This window comes from Diabrotica undecimpunctata, chromosome 7, assembly GCF_040954645.1.
Source record: "Diabrotica undecimpunctata isolate CICGRU chromosome 7, icDiaUnde3, whole genome shotgun sequence".
Taxonomy (NCBI): Eukaryota; Metazoa; Arthropoda; class Insecta; order Coleoptera; family Chrysomelidae; genus Diabrotica; species Diabrotica undecimpunctata.
In genome coordinates, this window is record NC_092809.1 from 19599527 (window position 1) to 19619050 (window position 19524).

A 19524-nucleotide genomic window follows, 5' to 3' on the forward strand; every position below is an offset into this window, starting at 1 on the left:
ATGGAGAAGATAGGAATACCCAGTGACTTTGGTAAAAGAATAATAAAACTGTATTCAAATAGGAAATTACAACTTCAAATCAATAATGAACTATTGGATCCAAGAATTTCTAATGTTGGGTTACCGCAAGGAAGCATCCTTAGTCCTTTACTATATCTCATTTATACCTCAGACTTACACAAAAAAGTTAATACAAGAGGAAATGTTCTACAGTTTGCTGATGATGTGTGTATATATGTACCTAAAGTTGAAATCGACCAAGGTATCAATATAATGAGTAAAATGTTTTCGACAATAGAAGAGTATTATTTTAATATAGGACTCAGCATCTCTACAAAGAAAACCCAAGCATGCATATTCTCCAAAAAACATAGATTACCACAATCTATAGTATTCAATAACGTTAATTTTGAGGTTCAAGCATCCATTAACTATTTGGGTATGGTAATAGATAGGAAATTATTGTGGAACGAACACATAGACCGCTTAATAACAAAAACAGAAAAAGGATTAAATGCAATAAGATCAGTGTGTCATACAAGTTGGGGAGCTGATCCAAATGTTACGCTTACCTTTTACAAAGCTTATATTCGTTCAATAATAGATTATGGGTCAATTTTTTATAGTCAAGCAGCGAAGACTCACCTGAAGAAATTAGATAGGTTAGTAAATAAAGTCTTAAGAATAAGTATAGGTGCACTTAAAAGTACACCCATTTCAAATTTAAATGTAGAATGCAATGAACCTCCACTAAATTTCAGAAGAGATTACTTAACGGAGAAGTTTTTATTAAAAATGTATGCAAAGAAAAGTCCAGTAGTCCAAAAATGCTTTGAGCTCAGTATTTACGATCTAGTCAAAGAATATTGGCAAAAAAAGCCTACAATTCCTATTATTGAATCGTACAAATACGTAAGGATACAACTTAGTAAGGACATTTCGACTTCAAGAGAATTACCATGTTTTAAAATAGAATTAGAACACTTGGACAGCATAAAAGTAGGATATCTTAGAAACTACTCAGAATTTCCACAATATATCCGGAATAGCATGTTCCAAGCTGACATAAAGTCTATGTTCCCTAATTATTCATATATTTTTTCGGATGCATTTAAATCAGATTTAAAGGTTACATCTGCCTTTTACGATCCAGATCGAAAATTTAGTACAGTAGTAGATCTAAATATTAAAACCTCGATATATACCGCTGAATTAATAGCGATATTAGAAGCACTTAAATATATTAGTAATTTCTCAAGATCAAAATCTAATTACGTTATATTCTCTGATAATAAAAGTTCAATACAAAAAATTGAAAATATTTCTAAATATAACAATATTGGATTTAATTATGTGTTATCTGAAATTATAAACCTGGTGGGTACAATAAAATTAAGAGGATCTAATGTAATGTTTTGTTGGATAAAAGCTCATTGTGGAATATCAAATAATGTAATAGTAGATAAAATTGCTAAATATAATGAACCATCTAAAGAATCAGAATATAAATGTGTAATTGAAGATCTAAATTCTCATCTAAGGAAAAAAATGATAAATTCATGGCAAAAAATGTACAATTTATCCAACAAAGGATTATATTATAAAGATATAAAACCAAAAATACAGTCCTCAACGTGGTTCAAAAACTCAAATTTTAATAAAGATATGATTAGAATACTATGTAGAATAAGATTTAACCATGCTCTGTCTCCGTTACATAAATTTAGAATTAATTTAACCGGAACTCCATTTTGCGAATGTGGCGAAGAAGGCTCAATTGAGCATTTAGTTTTAAATTGCTCATTAAATATACGATGTATAAACCAATTTATAATAAAAATATACGAGTATATCAATAAGGAAAAAATTAGTATTAAAAGACCTTTTAATTTATCAGATTTAATAAAAACCAATAACTTGCATATATATGAAATAATTTTTCGCCACATACGTGAAATGAAATTGAATTTCTAAATGTATTTATGGTAACAGTGTATATATTTCAAACATAAAAAGTTAGTTATATAAGTCCTTTGTTTTAACCCAGTTGTTAACCTTTCTATCCGTGGTCTAATTTTGTGTTGTGCAAATCGCCTTGATAGACCCCTAGGCGTATGTAATAAATCAGCAAAACCATATATTTTCCTTTTCCTTCCAGTAAAAAAAAAATTAAGAAAAAAAAAATAATAATAAAAAAAAATAAAAAAAAAATAAAATAAAAAAAATAAAAAAAAAATAAAATAAATAAAAAAAAAATATAATGATAATAAAAAAAAAATTTAACGTAGGTACGTACTTATATGTAAGTCAATAGAAGATAAGATTTTATTGTTGTTACGGGTTCTCTCCATGACAATTGTTAAAAAAAAATTAATTAATAACTCAAAACATAATAGGCTAATAGATTATGTCTCTAGTCATAAAATGAAACTACACACACACACATATATATATATATATACAAAAACACCAGTTTATATATATATATATATATATATATATATATATATATATATATATATAAACATGACTTCTCCATATTTCATAAACCTACCCATACTGACACGACCATACACAATTTAGACTTATACACCAAAAGGAATAACACCAACTTTCAGTACAAACAAAAAATTGGGCAAATATATTAAAAACAACAAGAGCCAAAATAAAAAGAACTTACACAGTGGTGTATACAAACTTAAATGTGGCGGCTGCCCAAAAACTTACATCGGTCAAACTGTTAGAAATTTTAATAAGTGAATAGCAGAACATAAAAGGGCTTTCAATAATAGAAAAACATCTACATACACACTTCACCTTCTAGATCATAATCATTCTTTTAATGACGAATTTCAAATTCTTCACATTCAAAATAAAGGCCTTAAGCTATCTTTGTTAGAATCTATGGAAATTAACAAATTAAAAACAGATATAATTCTGAATGACCAACTTGAGACAAACAGTCCTCCCCTCCTCAACATATTTCATTAAAGACTATAAAGTGTAAACGCATGCCAAAAATAGATCACTTGAGAAAGGCACTCTGCCGAAACAGCTGTGTGAATTTTGTGGAAATTTTTGAAAACAAAGTTTTTAGTGTTTTGATGTTACATAAAATGAATTTCCATCAAGTAACGGTGGAATCCATTAATTAGATAGATCTATATTAAATACCTGGAAAGAATTGAGATTTAGAAACAATTCATTTTGATACTATTTTTTTGTTTATTCTGTATATTATATGTAAGCAAAATAGTACATATAATATTTTATTTTTTTCTAGTAATTTACACTAATGTAATCTTCGTGGTCGTATAAATAAAAAACTGGAAGAAGGAATAGATGATAGTCAGTTTGGGTTTAGAAACGGTCTAGGAACCAGAGAAGCGTTATTTGCTTTTAGTCTGTTAGCTCAAAGATGCATGGATATGAATGTTAACGTGCGTTACGTTGATTTTGAAAAAGCATTTGACAAAGTAAGACATGAAAAATTAGTCCAAATTCTAAAGACAAAAAACATTGACCATAGGGACTTACGAATAATAACAAACCTCTATTGGAATCAAAGAGCACTAATTGTAATAGATAACGAACCCAGTCCAGAAGCATTACTATCTCAAAGTGAAGGAATAATAATTAACGGAAGATCTATTAACAACATAAGATATGCAGATGACACCGCGATTATGGCAAGCTCTACTGAACAACTCCAATTGCTGCTTAACAAAACAAACAGTTTCTGTGAAAAATATGGACTAAAAATGAATATAAAAAAGACCAAATACATGATAATAACAAAGAAAACAAATATACCAACAAACATACATTTGGGAAATGTACCGATAGAAAGGGTTGATAAATACAAATACCTAGGAACCTGGATTCCAGACAATAATGATCAAATAATAGAAATAAGAGTCAGGATAGAAATAGCAAGAAATGTGTTTGTAAATATGAAAGAGCACTGAGATGCTACGTGTTTTCGATACTGCAATATGGACTTGAAAGCTAGACATTAAAGCAAGAACACATAAACAAGTTACATTCCTTTGAAATGTGGTGTTACAGGAGGATGTTTAGAATAGCATGGACGCAGAAGAAAACTAACACGGAAGTATTGCGAGAAATGGGCAAAGAATGCGAAATAATAAACACAATAAAAATAAGAAAGTTACAATATCTGAAACACGTAATGAGGGGACAGCGATATGAACTACTAAGACTGATAATACAGGGAAAGATAAGAGGAGGAAGGAGTATAGGAAGAAGAAGAGTGTTATGGTTAAAGAATTTAAGGGACTGGTTTAAATGCAGTTCTATAGAACTCTTCAGAGCAGCAGTAGATAGAGTAAAGATAGTGATGATGAAATCCAACCTCCGATCGGGACACGGCACTTAAAGAAGAACAATCTTCGTGTAGTATCAACAAGAAAATAAATATGTACCTTTAAAACTTTGATCGCCTGTAACTCAAAATGGCATCCGCATAACATAGAACTTTGTTACTTCAAAGCAACACATTGCAAACCAACTAATTTTTTAGGCGTTGTTCATTTATTATAACTGATTTAAAGATTTTGGTAGTTACCCGGCCTAATACCAATCCAGTTTGTGCCTTTATAAATAGATTATAATGTTGAGAGGATTCGGAGACTTTATACTCCAGACTTTTTGAACTAAGGCTCCATTAATTAACATGCTCGATTCAGAAAACAGATTTAGTTAGAACGTCGCAATGGTGGTGAAATGTAATTATTTTAAAAGGCCTCCACAGTAAACGTAAATTTTTCGGTCCGGGAAGTAGCAAATTCTATTTAGAAACGGACATTTCTACTTTTAAATTAAGGAATAATGAAAAATAATGCAATTATCCACTCGCCAGTAAGGAATAACATTAAAATTATCTAATTATCTTTTGAAAATTTGATGGTAACTGGGATGGTTTTCTTTGGCACAGAAATGGTCCTCTGAGCGCGGTGGTATTAAGATAATTGTATTAGAGTAACAATAAGTTGAATACATTTAGAATTAAATATTCTATTGGGAATTCTGTACAGTTATTATTTTGGGATCTAGGTTATTTTAAAAGTAATATCTATTTAAACTTACTCCTTTGAGATTAACCAAATACAAATTAAAAATTTCCTCTCGCTTTTTTTTGTTAAACGTTTATATTTTCTGTCTTAAGCACAGATTACAACTTTCGAAGAAGACTACTTCTCTAAAGTAGATATAGTTTTTTATTAATCATTACTAAAAATTTATTACAGGGTAGGGAATATGCTAAAAGAGGTCAATTTCTCCTCTAAATGGGACATCTTTTAATAAAGTAGATATATATCATTTATTTACCCACTCCCTTCCAGTGCCAGAAACTCTTAATTTTTAATGGGAATACAGGAATAGGAAAATATAGGAATCAATAATATATTTTTGGATCATAAGCTCCAGTAAAAATATACATTTAAAAACTCCAGGGGGCACAAATCTATGATTGATTTTATAGTCACTAATAGAAAAATCCACCCAAACCAAATTCTAGATATCCGAACTTTAAACTCAGCAGACGCAGGGAGTGAACACAAACTAGTACTAGCAAAGATAAGAATGAAAATAACACCAAATTATTTTCTACAGGAAATCACCAAGAAAAAATTTAATGTAGAATCACTGTGGAACGACTATACAACAGAAATGTACCAAAGGAAGCTAGCACAGAAGATACAGCTGAAATAAATAGACGAAATCGAAGATATAAACGCGCGCTGGGAGAAAGTTAAAAACAACATTAAAGAAGCAGCAATAGAAGCTCTAGGAAAACTCAAAGTCAAACATCAAATACTCCAGAATCCCGAGACACCTGTAGAAGAATACCAAATGAAACAAAGCAGTTGGTAAGAAGAACCAAAAATGAACACTGGAAACTGTTTACAAAAAGGATGGCAAGCGACTTCTACGGTATATATATAAATATATGTATAAATAAATGTTCATCAACAGTTCAGCACATTATTGAATGTTATCGAAATCAAAAAAGGAGTTTAAAATAAATTAAGGTTGGCTCCAAGATGGATTGTCAGAGAAATAGCAAATAATCCTACATAAAGTGCACCAAAATTGCGAGATGAGGTAAAAAGACAGTTTAGAAAACAATGTAACCCCGAAACAATTAGACGGATATTACGAAAGAATAACCGACCTTGTCGAACTGGTAGAAATAAACCTTTTATTAGCCAAAGAAAGAGTCATATTAGATTGGTGTTCGCTAGGGAGCATATTAACAAAAATTTGAATTTTTTTAATTCAGTAATATTTGCTGATTAAACCAAAATAAACTTGTTTGGGTCCGATGGAAATATATTGGTGTGGATAAAGCCGAATGAAGACCTACAATTAAAAAATATGAGAGCTACACTAAAGCACGGTGGAGGTGGAGTGATGATGTGTGGGTGTATGTCATCTGCAGGAGTAGGTAACTTGCATTTTATTAAAGGTAATATGAACCAATACATGTACTTGGATACACTAAGGCAGCATCTCGCCGCTAGTATTCAAGAATTAGGTATTAATAACCATTACCGGTTTCATCAGGACAACGATTCAAAACACACGTCATATCAGGTTCGTATTTGGTTGCTTTATAATTGCTGAAATGTCATTAAAACACCAGCTCAGTCACCAGATTTAAATCTTATTGAATATTTGTGGTTGGAATTAAAAAATAAAGCAAATAGTGCGTCAAAATCAAATAAAAATGAATTGAAAATAAAAATTATTGAAGCTTGGGGCACAATTTTCCCAGAGTACATTAGAAAGTTGGTCGAATCAATGCTTAGACGATTGCGGGCTGTCATTGATAATGAAGGAAGACTTTGTCATTGGTTTCTTTATTAATTTTCGTGTTTCAAAGTTTGCATCATTTTAGCTGTGACTTCAAAATCATACATAAAATAATTAAATAAACATTGTTGTTTAAGGAAGGTATGTTTGAAACCCAAAAAAATAACTTATACTATTTTAAAAGACTTGTAGTAATTTAAATATACATATATATATTGTTTTGATGTGTTTTTTGTTTGAATGATGAGCAATGAGTATTTTTAATAATATAATATATAGGGTTTTTATCGCGGTTCTCAAAGAATTAGCTTGTAAGTACTTTTTTAAATTATCTTTATTATAACTATTATGAAACACACATATATATCTAACCTAGTCAATGTAAATTTAAAATAAACTATCTTTAAACTGATATTCTTATAAAACTAATTAAATTCTATAGACAATCTAAAATTTAAACAAACTATCTTCAAAATTGAAATTGTTATGACACTAACTAAATTATATTAACAAAATTTTGTACCTTTCTTTCACTGAATGCCTAAATGAACTATTTTCCACTAAGTATATAGATTCTAATCACCACTGAATGTCTTCGTACTTCAGTTATCCTTGTTTTTTGTGAAATTACTTTTTCCAATTATCAGCTTCTACCAATTTAATATATAGTTTTCTTCACCAGCATGTATACACCACCAGCAAACAGCATTTATATTTATTCTTTTCAATATACCAATATCCAATTATTATAAGTTGATTTATACTAATCTCCAACCATAATATAATTTAATTTCTTCCAATATACTTTTTTTAATCTTCAATAATTATTTGTGTATAATTATAAATGTGCATTAAATTATATGCATAATTTTTAATCTTCATTTAACTCACTATATTAAACAATTTGACTATTTGTACCTGATTCACTGATTCCAAATAACTTTCATATTTCTTACTAAACTTTTCTGACTGACTTCTTGAAAATTTTGTACAATTTACTTCACTAACTAACTTTCATAATAAACTGGCCTGACTTCTGACTAAAAACTTCTAAAACTGCCAAAAAACTTCTTAAAACTCTTCTGATTGCACTATCTAAAACTTTTCTGACTAAAAACTTTCAAAAACTGCCCAAAAACTGCCATCTTGAATCCAAATCACGGGTATTTATATCTTTCGGATCTTCCAGAACCATCTCGTAATATATCATGTTCTATTTTGTTCTATTAACTACTTGTCTGAATTTTCTGGAACAAACCATTTCGCAAACATGGCCATCTCCGGAGATCCAGAGAATTCCATTCTTTTCTATTAATAATTTTGTTTACATTTAGGCTTTTCAGATCAGAATATATAATTAAATTAGTAACTTAACATTCTAATTTAATAAAATACACATTTCAAACAATATATTATTATAACCCACTTTATATTCGTAAATATTTTTAAACGTCACTTCAGAGTATAAATATCTGTCAATCTCCGAGAGTATTTTTGGTTGCCTAAGCACATGGCTCACTTATATATATTTACAATATTAAAATACAACTTTTTACAATTATTATGCTAATTTATTAAAAATGCCCTCACATAAATATATTTTTATAAAATTCTCTAGTATATAACTTATTTAAAATAATCAAATACTTTTTAATATCTAATATTATGTAGTATATAACTTATAAATTATTTTCTATAAACCCCAATTGTCACAATACCCCAAAAATAATATTTAAAATAAATAATTTACTTATTATTTTTTTAAATATTAATTTTCTCATACCTTATTAAATTTAATAAATCAAAAATTTTTTTTTATTTATTTAAAATGTGTTAAATACATCTCTGTTCGCTGTCTATGTCAAAACAGAGAACAACGGATCACAGTTCGGCTATTCTATGGTCAAACTGTCATGTCAAATGGAGAATGGATTTTATCAGAGAATAAAATATAACCTTAATTAAAAATATAATGGATATTGTGTTCTGTTTATTTATAGACAAAATCTAGGAATTGTTTCCATTCAAAAGGCTTTCATCCATATAAATTGGTAAGTTTTACACTTTTTATACAGACATTTACACAATCAATTCTGTATCTAACCCCAAATTATGATTTTTAGGGTACCAAACAATTTCCATATGTACACAATTCAACAAGTATGATGTCAAATTTATTCACAACAATGAAATCTACCATCTATTTAACAAATCAAGTCTATTGAATAAAATGGATATATCAGTAATCTGTTATAGTAACAGTAAGTATTTGTATATTAGTGTTAAAAGGTATAGAAAAAATTATTCAATCTCTTCATGATACTTAAAGATGTCATTGATATGAAACAGGCCTCTTAGTCTGTTCTCTGCATCTATTAACACATAACTATTTAGTCCATTCTGATTTTCAATTGTATATGGACCTTCAAACATTGGTTGTAATTTCTTACAACGGTTTTCTTTAACATTACTTTTTCTAAGTGAACGAATTAACACTAGGTCTCCTTTTTGAAATGTGCTTGGTTTTTTTATATTTCGATTTTGTCTTCTGATATATTTTTCAGCTTTCCTCCTAATTCGGTTATTCACTTTCTGCATTACTTGTTCTAACATATCCTGATTATATTCACTAATCCACTTTCTGTTTCCTATATGGCCAAACATTAAATATTCTGGTACTTCCTCTGTATTCAAATTATGTGTATTATTTAAAAAATACTCTACTTGTGGTATATGTTGCTGCCAAGTTTCATGTTGGTTTTGGCACAGTATCCTTAAATATTTTATAACTTCTTTAATATATCTTTCTGCAGGATTTGCCTGAGGATGTCTGATACTTGTAAAATGAATGTTGATTCCCTTTTTCTCACAAAATGTCCGAAATTTTTGATTGTTAAAATATGTAGCATTATCTATTATGCAATTTCTAAATGGTCCTATTTCTTCGAAAAATTGATTAATATATAATTTTAATGTTTTAACATTTGTTCTAGAGCAGGGATATAGTTTAATAAATTTTGTATATAAATCAACTATCACTAGTATATGCTTTTTTCCTGTTGGACTGAGAACTAAATTTGAAATAAAATCCATGGAAACTGTATTTAGTTTTTCATATACAACATTAGATTTATATGTGTTCTGGTTTTTGAAATTCTTTTCTTTGTTTAGTTGACATATTGGGCATTGGGTAGTAATTTCTTTTGCTATACTTATGTCATTCTTTGCAAAATAATTGTCCCTAAATAGCATCCATAGCTTTCTTGAACCAATATGCATATAATCGTTATGTAAATTTTTCAATATTTTCTTTGCTAAAGTTCTAGTTATTACATATACTTCTATGCCATTTATTATTTTATAATATACTCCATCTTTCCTAAGGACTTTTTGTTTTTCACTCAAATTGATCTGATCTCTTATAATTTCTTCTTTAGAATATAATCCAGTACTTTCTACTAATTGATTTAATCCAATTTTTATTGTTCGCTGCCCTTTTTGTGATGTATTTTCTAACCTTGATAAAGCATCTGCCACTATATTGGATTTTCCAGAAATGTATTTGATTTCAAAGCAGTATTCACTAAGTATTAGACTCCACCGATGTATTCTACTGTTTCCATATTTGTTATTTAATATAGATGTTAAAGCTTGGTGATCTGTTTCTATTGTAAATTCATTACCCAACAAATAAAATCTTAATTTTGTGACACAGTGTATTATACTTGCTAACTCTAATTCTGAAACTGAGTAACCCTTTTCATGTGGCTTTGTAATTCTTGAAATGAATTGTATTGGGTATTCGACCCCATCATGTATTTGTAATAATACCCCTGATAATCTCTCTATTGATGCATCTGTTCTTAATATGAATGGCTGTGTGTAGTCAGGATAGTATATTTTCAAATTTGACAGAAAAATGTTTTTAATTTCTTGGAATGCTAGTTCTCTTCTCTGATCCCATCTCCATTTTACACCTTTTCTCAGTAGTTCAAGTAATGGAATTTCTTTTATACTTAGATCTGGTATCATCCTTTTATAATAATTAATTATTCCAATAAATCCTCTTAAAGTTCTTAAATTTTGTGGTGTTTTATATTCCTGAATGACTTGTGTCCGTTCTGGATCCATTTCGATTCCCTTAGTGTTAAGTTTATAACCTAGATATATGACTTCTTTTTGAAAAAATGTACATTTTTCTTGATTTATTTTTAGTCCAACTTTGTCTAATCTATTTATTATAATTTTTAGGTGTTTCTCATGATCTTCAGCCGTTTTAGAAAAAATTAATATATCATCAATGTAGTGAATTACAAAATGTTCATATTGATCCAAAATATCATGAAGACATCTACATAGAGCACTGCAAGATGATTGAAGTCCAAATGGTACTACTTTGAATTGATATACTACTCCATCTATCTGAAATCCTGTATACTGTCTACTTTTTCTTTCTAGAGGTATTAACCAGAAACTATGCTGTAAATCGATTTTAGTGAAAAATGACATTCCTGTAATTCTTCCTAATATTCCATCTATACTCATTGGTGCTTCAAATTGCTTTTCAGTAATCTTGTTAATATTCCTTGCATCCAAACATAACCTGATTTCACCTGATCTTTTTCGTACTACTACTATGGGGTTAATAAAACGTGTGTCTGCCTTCTCAATGATCCCATCTTCTAACATATTATTAATTGTTTTGTTTACTTCTTCTCTGTATTTATATGGTATTGGGTATGATTTTGTTTTAAAATCTTTTTCTTCTTTAACTTTTATACTATGGATATAATTTTGTGCAATTCTATTTTCTTTATTGACAAGTCCCTTGTGTTGCTGCAATATGGAAATGACTATTGATTTATATTCTTCAGGGCAATTTAAAACTTTCATTATATCTTCTTCTTTACAAATAAAATTATTCTTCATTATGTACTCATTATTCCTTGCTTCCAATTTTACGCACTCCGCCTCGTAGGCATCCATCTGCTTAAAATTTCCATTCCTTAAATATTCACTACAATAATTATTCTTTACATTCTTTTGGGACATTTCCCTATCATCAAAATACATTTCTTCTTCATAAACATCATTATTTTCTTTTAATAATATCCTATCAACTCTTATTCCTTCTTCCACCTCATCTTTCTGCATAAATTTAATTATTTGCCCTTCCAAAGTTACCATTTTTTCTTCAAAATCTATCTTTACTTTCTTCTTTTCCAATTCATCATTTCCCATTAATATATCAACACATAAATCCTTGACAATAAATCCTTGCATATTAATTTCTTTATTAAGAATATTAATTTTAAAATTGGCTAGTTTATCAATTTCACCCAACTTCTTATTATTTGCACCAATAATTTTAATTTTTGGAATCTTTATTATATCTGATAGTTTTAATGTATTAAAAATAAAATTCTCCGAGACTAATGTACTTTCTGAACCAGTATCTATCATAATTTTAATCATTTTATTTTTGGCCAAAGCATTTATATAAATTAAATTAATAGATTCAATAATTTTCTCTTCATCTAAAGAAATAAATTCAGAAGGTTTTTCATAATAGCAATGGCCTAACTTGTAATTCAGAAAGTTTACTGCACAAAATTTTGATTATTAGAATTGTCAGATTGTATCTGACCACTTGGATCTGATGTCCTATGTCTTTCCCTACTATGACTTCTACTCACATTTTCCTGCCTTGTACTATTTTGTTCCCTGTCTTCACAGCTTCTATTCCTTCGAACACAATTTACCTGTCTTGTTATAGTTAGGTCGCTCTGTATTTCTTCTATTATTAAAATCTTGTCTATTATTATTAGTACTGTTATGTAAATGTTGTCTATTATAATTAGTATTATTATTAAAATTTTGTCTATTATAACTAGTATTATTATTAAAGTTCTGTCTATTTGGATTACTGTTAGTATTATTAAAATTTTGTAAATTATCACCATACCTAGTGTTATTGTTATATGATTGTCTATACTGTTGAAAGTTATTATTGTTTTTTCTGTTGTTATTATTATTTGTCATATTGCCTCTTTGTATTCTTTGAATAAAATTAATAAAACTATCTATTGTTTGAATATTTTGTACAGTTACGGTTTGCACAACATCAGCATCAAAATGTCTAGATACATTTAAGACTGTTTCATCCTCTCTAAGTGGTGGTTCTAAATATTTTGCAACTGTTATCAGTTTCAATGCATAATCCACCATATTTGATTTTAAATTTTGATTATACTTTCCAAAATATAGAATTTCTCTAAACTTGGCTTGCTCTAATCTACCCCAATAATAATTTAAAAATTTATTTTCAAATGTTTGAAAGTTATCTAAATCATTTTCAATACTAGAAAACCAAGTTGCTGCATTGTCATTTAATGTCACTCTAATATAATCTTTAATATCATTAATATTATTCACAAATCTTAATTTATGTTTTAAACTATTTATGTATACTCTAGGATGCAAATTTTTTTATATTACCAGAGAATTTAATCCCAGTCTCATTTGTTAAATTTAAGTAAGGTCTCCCTATGTCTCTCATTTGTGAAATATCATCTATTCTCTGTTCCACATTTCTTATTTGATTACTATTTATTTGGATATTTTGTTGTATATCGTCTAATTTTTCTTCTGTGTTTCTCCTGTCTTCGTTAATTTTTACTTCTAAGTTACATTTCTGTAACTCTATTTTCTGTTCTATATCTATCTTATTATCTTGAATAATCCTCTTTACTTGTGTCCTCTCATTTTCTATCCTTTTCTTGTAGTCATTCCGTATACTTTTTATTTCATTTGCTACTTTTTTCTCTGCAGCTTCAAGTTTTTTATCCATTTGTTTTACAATTTTATTATTATTATCTTCTATTTTCTTTTCTAATTTTCTATAATTCTCTTCCAATTTCTGTTCCATTTTTTTCATGTCTTCTTTGACTTCTTTTGAATTCTCTTCCAATTTTTTTGTATTCTCTTCCATTTTCTGTTCCATTTTTTTCATGTCTTCTTTGATTTCTTTTGAATTCTCTTCCATTGTCTTGTTCATCTGCATCATTAATGACATCAAAGCTGCCATATTGACATTTTCCTCTCTTTCTGGATTCATTTCTGCAGTATCTTGTGGAACTTGAACTAAACTCTCCTCTTGTATAGGTTGTGTTTCTACTTCCACATCTTCTTCATTCTTTTTGCTTCTTGTACCTTTCTTTCCTTGAGACATTTTGAGACTTTACTTGTTCAAATATAATTAAAAATAAACTCTATAATTTTTTCTTTCTACTGATAATTAATTTAATTATATGAGAGCACTTATCTTTCCAAACTAATTCTTTTAAATAGAGAGCCCCACGTTGGGCGCCAAATTGTTTTGATGTGTTTTTTGTTTGAATGATGAGCAATGAGTATTTTTAATAATATAATATATAGGGTTTTTATCGCGGTTCTCAAAGAATTAGCTTGTAAGTACTTTTTTAAATTATCTTTATTATAACTATTATGAAACACACATATATATCTAACCTAGTCAATGTAAATTTAAAATAAACTATATTTAAACTGATATTCTTATAAAACTAATTAAATTCTATAGACAATCTAAAATTTAAACAAACTATCTTCAAAATTGAAATTGTTATGACACTAACTAAATTATATTAACAAAATTTTGTACCTTTCTTTCACTGAATGCCTAAATGAACTATTTTCCACTAAGTATATAGATTCTAATCACCACTGAATGTCTTCGTACTTCAGTTATCCTTGTTTTTTGTGAAATTACTTTTTCCAATTATCAGCTTCTACCAATTTAATATATAGTTTTCTTCACCAGCATGTATACACCACCAGCAAACAGCATTTATATTTATTCTTTTCAATATACCAATATCCAATTATTATAAGTTGATTTATACTAATCTCCAACCATAATATAATTTAATTTCTTCCAATATACTTTTTTTAATCTTCAATAATTATTTGTGTATAATTATAAATGTGCATTAAATTATATGCATAATTTTTAATCTTCATTTAACTCACTATATTAAACAATTTGACTATTTGTACCTGATTCACTGATTCCAAATAACTTTCATATTTCTTACTAAACTTTTCTGACTGACTTCTTGAAAATTTTGTACAATTTACTTCACTAACTAACTTTCATAATAAACTGGCCTGACTTCTGACTAAAAACTTCTAAAACTGCCAAAAAACTTCTTAAAACTCTTCTGATTGCACTATCTAAAACTTTTCTGACTAAAAACTTTCAAAAACTGCCCAAAAACTGCCATCTTGAATCCAAATCACGGGTATTTATATCTTTCGGATCTTCCAGAACCATCTCGTAATATATCATGTTCTATTTTGTTCTATTAACTACTTGTCTGAATTTTCTGGAACAAACCATTTCGCAAACATGGCCATCTCCGGAGATCCAGAGAATTCCATTCTTTTCTATTAATAATTTTGTTTACATTTAGGCTTTTCAGATCAGAATATATAATTAAATTAGTAACTTAACATTCTAATTTAATAAAATACACATTTCAAACAATATATTATTATAACCCACTTTATATTCGTAAATATTTTTAAACGTCACTTCAGAGTATAAATATCTGTCAATCTCCGAGAGTATTTTTGGTTGCCTAAGCACATGGCTCACTTATATATATTTACAATATTAAAATACAACTTTTTACAATTATTATGCTAATTTATTAAAAATGCCCTCACATAAATATATTTTTATAAAATTCTCTAGTATATAACTTATTTAAAATAATCAAATACTTTTTAATATCTAATATTATGTAGTATATAACTTATAAATTATTTTCTATAAACCCCAATTGTCACAATATATATATATATATATATATATATATATATATATATATATATATATATATATATATATATATATATATACATATTAATGTGATATTAAAAGTCAGAGATGCGCCAAACAATTAATTAGCTAATTAATTAATTAATTAAACTTATTTAAATGATGCAATTATGATTTTATCACACTATTTAATTCTCTTATCTCAGGGTTATATTCGTGCTTTAATATCTATGCTTTACATATGGTAGGTAAGGTCTGAGGAATACCGGAATAATAAACATATATGATACAAAATTATAGATTGAAATAAAATTCACACTCAAATATCTTAAACAAAAAATATCTCATATAATGATTATCAAAATTTTGTTCTACGTACGTGAACCTTCAAAAATTAATGTTATATACTATATAAATTAAAATTTCAAATCAAAATTGTTGTTATATATCTCCTGATAAATATTTCTATCTTTTCTGAAGCAATTAAAAAAAAATTTTGTTGATAAAGGAAAAACTGACGAATGAAAAAAAAACTATCTCTCTGATGATGAGTTGTCCAAATCCTTGTTCCTTGTAGCCTACACTATCTATTCTTAGCCGTTCCCTAGGTAATCAGCAATCTTACAACAAATTATTGCGAGCCCCTCGTCTTCAATGATCTCTTTCAGATGCACGTATCGTTCAAAAGATAAACTTCATCTCCTCTCGATAAACTGAGTCTCTCGTTCCGGTCTGAACAGTGACTCTTGGAATATATAAGCAGAAAAGTATGACTTACAATATTTTACTGGATCAGCTTCCGTCAGGATACACTTAGTCCACGAAAACTCACAAACATTAACTTCTAATGCTCACTATCACTTGAGAACCGCCAAAGAACTACGACTGTTCGCCTTGCACCCTTGGAAAACAACTGATGATCTTTTTTTTCCTCTAAAATCTAGCTAAACTCTCATTCATCTATCTCTCCCACTTTTTTTCACTCTTTGCCAATCAAAGTTCGTCATATTTATCCTTCCATCTACCATTTAGATGACAAACAACAATTTTACCTACAATTATAAATTTCCTACAAACTATTAACATGCTAATCGGTTTCTACAAATTCTTAAGAACTAACGGAGAAATATAATTTCTAAATTCTACCCTATTGTCTTTATTCACTGTACAAATCCATTTGGAAAACCCGGTCGTATTGTTCAATTCACTACGTTCACTCAAATATATTTTACAAAGAAAATAATTTATGCATATCTTAAATTTTGTTTACTACAGGTAATCCAAAGATAATGGACTTTCATTTCTTTGAAATATCTTTCATAGTTTATCAGTTGAAATCTTTTGAATTATTATATTTTATAATTTAAAATATATTAAGAGCAAACCAATATTATTTTTAATTTTACATAGCATAACAACTCTCCAGGATATCTTGAAAATTTATTTAGATGGTCTATTTAGTAATTTTAATTTTATCTTTGGCGGATAAAATGAATCATAACAATATATATATATATATATATATATATATATATATATATATATATATATATATATATCCTCTAAAATAACAGCTGAACTGGTAGATGAAAAAGGGGGTTGAGGTTAATTGGGTATACAGCTGATTAAATATAAATATAAACAAAGATTCTTGCAATCGAAAATAATCTCAATAAAAGACTCTTCCTCGAGATGGCATTTATCACTCAAATGGATAATTTAATAAATAAGAAATCAGATGTTGAACATCTGAGTGAGATTTATGCTTATTTATTACACAACGAAAAACAAACATTATAAATAGACACATATAACTATTAAATAATTAATACAACACATAATGTAATTTCAAAAATTTTTCAACTATAACACACCTTACAGTAAATATTAATCAAATAAACAACTACTACGTCAACACCATGGAACTAATCATCTTCACAAAAGTCAATTAATAACATTCGATATTTGATAGTTCTAGTACTTAACCTTAATGACATTTACCGAACTAAACGTTATGTCTGTTTTATTTTTAATTTAAATTGTATTTGTTTCCTATATTTTAATTTGTAATCAACATCAACTACAATCAACATTATTCCAACAAAAAAATTTTTACTTGATGGTATTAAAATAAATCACACTGCCATTAACCTCAATTAAGTAAGTATATAAACAACAAACTATTATTAAATTGTATTTTACCATGTTTTAAATAATTGTAGCTCTCATCTGATGATGCCAATGAAAATTGGCGAAATATAATGAATTGTTAAACAGAGTACACTTGGCTTTTAATCAGCTGTATACCCAATTAACCTCAACCCCCCTTTTTTATATATATATATATATACATATATATAATATTGTGGAGAAGTTATATTAAATCAAAATATTTTATGTTTGCTTATTTATCTCGGCTTTTATATTATATAAAAGATAAAGTCATAACATGGAAGGCATTCATATAAACGTCTAATACAGTCTACGAAAATAGCTTTATCTGTGATATGTGCAACTCCGTTCTTAAGGTACAAAGTGAGGCATATTAACCTACTTGGCTTGCACATAAACTGTCAAGATAAAGCGAAATATGACCATGTTCTCCATTAAATTAGGAACTGTTATCATTATTCTGTTATGTCTCCTTAATATATTTCGCTTGAAATTAATATCATTGTGTTGCGTACACATTTTGACGTATATAATGTATGCCCCAAGAAGTTGAGGTATAACTACAAATACTAAGCAAACATTGAGATGTTTTGATAACGTTGATAGATGTAAGGAAATTTATCAAGTAGTAATCTACTTTATACACTGAATTATTAGTATACCCCGTAATATTTCTGTTCATACTCTAATATTATTTTATTTTTATTCGCTAAAATGTTTTAACAACAAACAAATTCTGGCGTTAATTAACTTTTTTTTTTGGTGGTTTAATTTTAACAAACTTGCAAAATAGAACAATAATCATTACAGTTAATTAACAATATTCAAATTTCCTAATAGGACCTAACTTGGTTGTACAAAAAAAATCATATAGATAGGTAGAGAGATAGGAATTTATTAGTTTAAATAAAGTTGTAGGCAGTCCAGCAAACTAGTGTTTTTTTATCAGGCCTTTATGCCAGACCTAGTCAAATGCTATCTGGACGTCTAATAGAAAAATGACTATGACGTATCTTTTTCGTTAATTGATTGTGAAATAAAAGTTGCTGCTTCGATCAGTGCATTTTGAGTAGAATATTCAGCCCTGAATCAGAATTGATAGTTTGGAATGCTTTTTCTTCTTCTTCCTTTGCCCTATCCGTTTCGGACGTTGGCTATTAACAAGGCTATTTTGACTTTGTTTACGGTACCTCTGAACAGTTCGGTCGATGTTAGTCCGAACCATTGTCGCAGATTATGCATCCATGAGTGTCGTCTTCTTCCCGGCCCTCTCCTACTGTCGATTCTTCCTTGAACTATTAACTGTAGCAGCCGGTACTTAGTATGCCTCATGACATGTCCGAAGTACTCAAGCTTCCGTTTCTTTACGGTGAAGATTATTTCTTTGCTTTTGCCTATTCTCTGCATTACTTCCACGTTAGTGATGTGGTCTGTCCAGGATATCCGAAGAATACGGCGATATATCCACAGCTCAAAGGATTCTAGTTTTTTCAGGGTGGCTTCCGTTGTGGTCCATGCCTCTGCTCCATAGAACAAGACCGGGAAGACATAACACTTGACCAGTCTTAATTTTAGTTCCATTGAGATTTTGCTTGTGAACCACTTTTTCATATTGTTGAACGCGTTTCGCGCTTTTTCAATTCGTGATC

General features: G+C 28.4%; 1 protein-coding gene across 1 annotated transcript; it reads left to right on the plus strand.

Moving 5' to 3' along the window:
- LOC140446298 (uncharacterized) lies at positions 1-5309 on the plus strand. The gene is made up of 2 exons (XM_072538836.1): positions 1-1512; positions 5271-5309. The coding sequence occupies exons 1-2, from the start codon at positions 1-3 to the stop codon at positions 5307-5309; spliced, it is 1551 nt and encodes a 516-aa protein (XP_072394937.1).
- Positions 5310-19524: the final 14215 nt, after the last annotated feature.

Bases quoted from the DNA above. Each gene is read 5' to 3' on its own strand.
- LOC140446298 (XM_072538836.1), top strand. From the start codon at position 1: ATGGAGAAGATAGGAATACCCAGTGACTTTGGTAAAAGAATAATAAAA. The intron at 1,513-5,270 runs GTAATTGAAGAT...AATTTATTACAG, and splicing joins AAGAATCAGAATATAAATGT to GGTAGGGAATATGCTAAAAG.